We start from the raw sequence: 4327 nt of genomic DNA, 5'->3' as shown, positions 1-4327 counted from the left end.
AATATTATAAAGACAAATTTCACTTTTAATTTTGTTGTGACTATTTCACTTTTAATTTCAAATCACTATTTATAATATAACTATTTATGTGTCATCTTATAAGATCCAAAATAAAATTAAAATTACCAATAAAATATAACTCAAATAACATCATCTTCCTATACTCAATTTTATATACTCACTTGAAAATAGCAGATTTAAATCTCACTCTTAATTTTAAAAAAAATTAAAATTAAAACTACCATTAAAGATGCTCTAAACACATCTGATTTAAATTGGTTTATTAAATTTTTAGTGTAGGGTGTGTTTGGCAAACGCGCGTTAGAAGAGAAAAAACACGTTTAAATTTCTTGAAAATTTTAATTTTTAGTTTGACAAATTTTTTTTCCATGAACGCAGAAATGATTTTACATTCAAAATCACGTTTACAAGAAGCAACAATTTTGTCTGCGTTTTATCAACAGACTTTTAGCCATTATCACTCAAACTTTGTTTACCTTTTACCAATTTTATCCTTTTGTATATTATTGTATTATTTATAGAATTCTTATTATTTCTATTTATATGAACTCTCTTTTTGTATTATTTATTATTATTTTTACTTTTATAATATGATTCATTGATTTCATGTCTATTTTAATAATTTTTTATTTAAAAATGATTTTAAGTAGTATAATCCAAACAACACTTTTTTTATGATAATTCATTTTGATATAAAATTTGACAAACATAAATCATTTTAATATAAACTTACATTTTATCAAAATTAAATTTGCAACATCAATTTTATACGGACTCTCGTCTCTAAACCGTAATCCAAAGACACTCTTAGTTGTATATTTTCAATTAACCACTTTTTTTTTCGTCATTGTTCTTCTGCATCATAACATAAACCTCGCCAATCAGCATCTCGAATCATAAACCCTAAAAACGTTTCCCTCTTCACGGAATTCTCATCACCATCTCCATTACAATCAAAGCAATGAACTTCATTAAAGTGAGAACCCTAAAATGAGAAACCCAGCCGAAGATGCTGCTTTTCCTCCGCAACTTCTTCTACACCGGTCGCAGGGCCTCACCTTCAGTAAGCTCCTTCTCTTACTTCTTTCACCAAAACCCTACGCACTCACTTCCTGTTATCTTCACTGCTTTAACCCCATCATCTCAAAATCCAAACTTTGCTTGTCCCGTCATCTGGTTCACCGGTTTTATGTGTGTTATCAGATACCCTTTTTCCTCAAAACCTTCTTTTGATGACATTGCTTCTGAATCAGTGCGTAGTTTCTTGCAACAACAGGATAGTCCTCTAATTGATAGAATCTTTGATTCTGCATTGGCACCGGTTTTGGTGCCTAAAATTTTGGAGAAGTTACAAGGGGACCCCGTATCAGCATTGAAGTTTTTCCAGTTGGCAGGGACTCGAACCGGGTTTCGCCACACTACAGAGTCTTATTGCATCCTGGCTCACATTTTGTTTCGTGAGAAATTTTATTTTGATGCAAAGAGAGTCATCAGGGAGTGGATTTTGCTTAGAGGGGAGTTTCCGGGTTGTGATTTTTTTGATATGTTGTGGTTGACTAGGAATGTTTGTAGGTCAGGCTTTGGAGTTTTTGATACTTTGTTTAGTGTTTTTGTTGAGTTGGGAATGCTTGAGGAAGCTAGCCAATGCTTTTTGAAGATGGCAAACTTCAAGGTTTTGCCTAAGGTGCGTTCTTGTAATGAGCTTCTGCATAGACTTGCAAAGTCAGGCAAAGGGAAATCGTCAATGAATTTTTTCAATGACATGCTTGGGGCCGGCCTTTCGCCCTCAGTTTATACATATAATATAGTGATAGGTTATTTAGCCAAAGAAGGGGAGTTACAAACTGCTAGGAATTTTTTCGAACTGATGAAACAGACAGGTCTTACACCAGACACAGTCACGTATAATTCTCTCATCGATGGGTATGGAAAGGTAGGTTGCTTAGCTGAGGCAATAAGTTTACTTGAGGAAATGAAAGATGCAGGATGTGAGCCGGATGTCATTACTTACAACTCTTTAATAAATTGTTTCTGTAAATATGAAAGAATTCCTCAAGCTTTTGAGTATTTGCATGAGATGAAGGAAAGAGGGCTAAGACCAAATGTTGTAACGTACAGTACTCTAATTGATGCATTTTGCAAGGCTGGCATGATGCTAGAAGCAATGAAATTTTTTGTTGACATGATACGTGTTGGTCTTCAACCCAATGAATTTACTTATACATCTCTGATTGATGCAAATTGTAAAATAGGTGATTTGGATGAAGCATTCAAACTGGCAAATGAGATGTTGCAGGCTGGACTTGATCTAAATGTTGTCACACACACTGCATTGCTGGATGGCCTCTGTGAAGATGGCAGAATGAAAGAAGCCGAGGAATTATTTAAGGCATTGTTGAAAGCTGGAGTGGCTCCTAATCAGCAAACCTATACTGCCCTTTTTCATGGATATATTAAAGCTAAGATGCTAGAAAATGCCAAGGATATTTTAGAGGAAATGAACAAGAAAGACTTCAAACCAGATCTTTTGCTGTATGGAACCAGAATATGGAGCCTTTGCAGCCAGAATAAGATACAAGAATCTGAAGCCGTAATACGTGAGATGATGGAGTCTGGTCTGACTGCAAATAGTTATACACAAACAACCATTATGGATGGATATCTTAAAGCTGGGAAAACCACAGAAGCAGTAAATATTTTACATGAAATGCAGGAATCGGGTATCAAAGCAACAGTTGTAACATTTGGTGCTCTAATAGATGGTTTGTGCAAGAAGGGATTAGTTGAGCAGGCTGTTAATTACTTTGGATGCATGACTAGCATTGGTCTGCAACCGAATATAATGATTTATACTGCTCTAATTGATGGACTTTATAAAAATGGTTTTGTTGAAGCAGCCAATAAGCTGTTCAATGAAATGCTGGATAAGGGAATCAGTCCAGATAAATTAGTTTACACTGCTTTGATTGATGGGAACCTGAAGCAGGGAAATCCTCAAGAAGCTTTGAGAGTGCAAAATAGAATGGTGGAAATGGGTATGGAGTTAGACCTGCATGCTTATACTTCACTTGTCTCAGGTTTTTCTCGTTGTGGTCAATTACAGCAAGCTAAGTCGTTTCTTTATGAGATGCTTGAAAAGGGCATCATTCCTGATGAGGTTCTTCTTATTTGTCTGCTGAGGAGATATTATCAGATAGGAGACATTAATGAAGCTAAGGCACTTCATAATGATATGATGTGTAGGGGACTAATTGCTTCGACTCTTGATATAAGTGTTCCCTCTGTGTGCACTTGAGAAGGCAAATGTATTTTACATAACTGGTTTCCAGTTCCCTATGTGGGGCCAAAGTTCAATGGTTTGATTGGAATGGATTTGGTTCTTCATTTTATAATGACAATGGCCAGTTCCAATTGATGCATTTTCAAGGCACTCATTTTCTCATGATGACGTAAATCCTACAGTTTCCGAATCTTGCATTTCAGTGTTCATATATGAATGAGATTATCAAGCTTACCATGACATGATGCTTTCCTAATTTGAAGATATTTTATTTCCTTTGGTGCTTGATAAGATTTTAATTGTAGGTATTAGACTTTGTTCTTATATATACTTAGATTTGTTATTTTCTTGCCAATTTATATATTTGATGGACTTCATTCATCTTATAGGCTCATTCATTCTGTTGCAGGCCTGTTATGAAATTGAACTAGGCTTCTAGTCTCATTGACTCTCAAAAAGTGATCCTGCAAGAATTGTCAGAACAACAAATCACTTGCACAAAAGATGTAGAGGAGTTCAGTCATATTGGATGCTTTTCTTCACTGCATACATGCATAAGGTGATACTTCTATTAGCATTTTAGTTAATATATTAATGTGAACACATCAAGTCTGGTAATTTACATCTAATTTCTTCATCAGATATTGGTGATGGTTTAGATTTCAAAGTTATAATATGAGCTGGAATAAATAGGTGAAGAATAAGACAGAAATACAAAGCTATGGTAAGAGCTGGAATAAATAGGTTAAATAGCACTAAAGCTACAATAATAGCTGGAACCTGGAATAAATAGGTGAGTAATATAGCATAGATGCTGTATTTACAAGAATTGGCGCTCATATTTCAGAATTTAATCCTGTAAAGGGACCTGGGGAAGTAAGTCTCCTAAAAAGGGCACCCTCATTAAATAAAAATTTCATTGGTAGTTTTGCAATTATGACTGGAGTATTGTTTTACCATTTCTTGTCTTCTATTATGAAGTCAAAATCCGTGGACTGACTAGGAATTGACAACAGATAGCACAAG

The 4327-nt window shown here is 34.7% G+C and overlaps 1 protein-coding gene across 5 annotated transcripts in view; it reads left to right on the top strand.

The window, feature by feature from the left end:
• The window catches only part of LOC107632115 (putative pentatricopeptide repeat-containing protein At2g02150), a 4508-nt gene continuing 999 nt past the window's right edge, over positions 819-4327 (top strand). For 2 of the 5 annotated variants that reach the window (XM_016335768.2, XM_016335765.2), the window contains exons 1-2: positions 819-3602; positions 3711-3860. In XM_016335768.2, the coding sequence (XP_016191254.1) occupies positions 1031-3316 (2286 nt within the window). In that variant the 5' untranslated portion in view covers positions 819-1030 and the 3' untranslated portion in view covers positions 3317-3602; positions 3711-3860. Of the gene's footprint in view, positions 3607-3710; positions 3861-3942; positions 4095-4327 lie in introns of all 5 variants that reach the window. The other 3 variants (XM_021119953.1, XM_021119954.1, XM_016335769.2) reach the window with 3 other exon arrangements.

Source organism: Arachis ipaensis, chromosome B03, assembly GCF_000816755.2.
Source record: "Arachis ipaensis cultivar K30076 chromosome B03, Araip1.1, whole genome shotgun sequence".
Lineage (NCBI taxonomy): Eukaryota > Viridiplantae > Streptophyta > Magnoliopsida > Fabales > Fabaceae > Arachis > Arachis ipaensis.
This window is presented reverse-complemented; position numbering and strand designations above follow the sequence as displayed.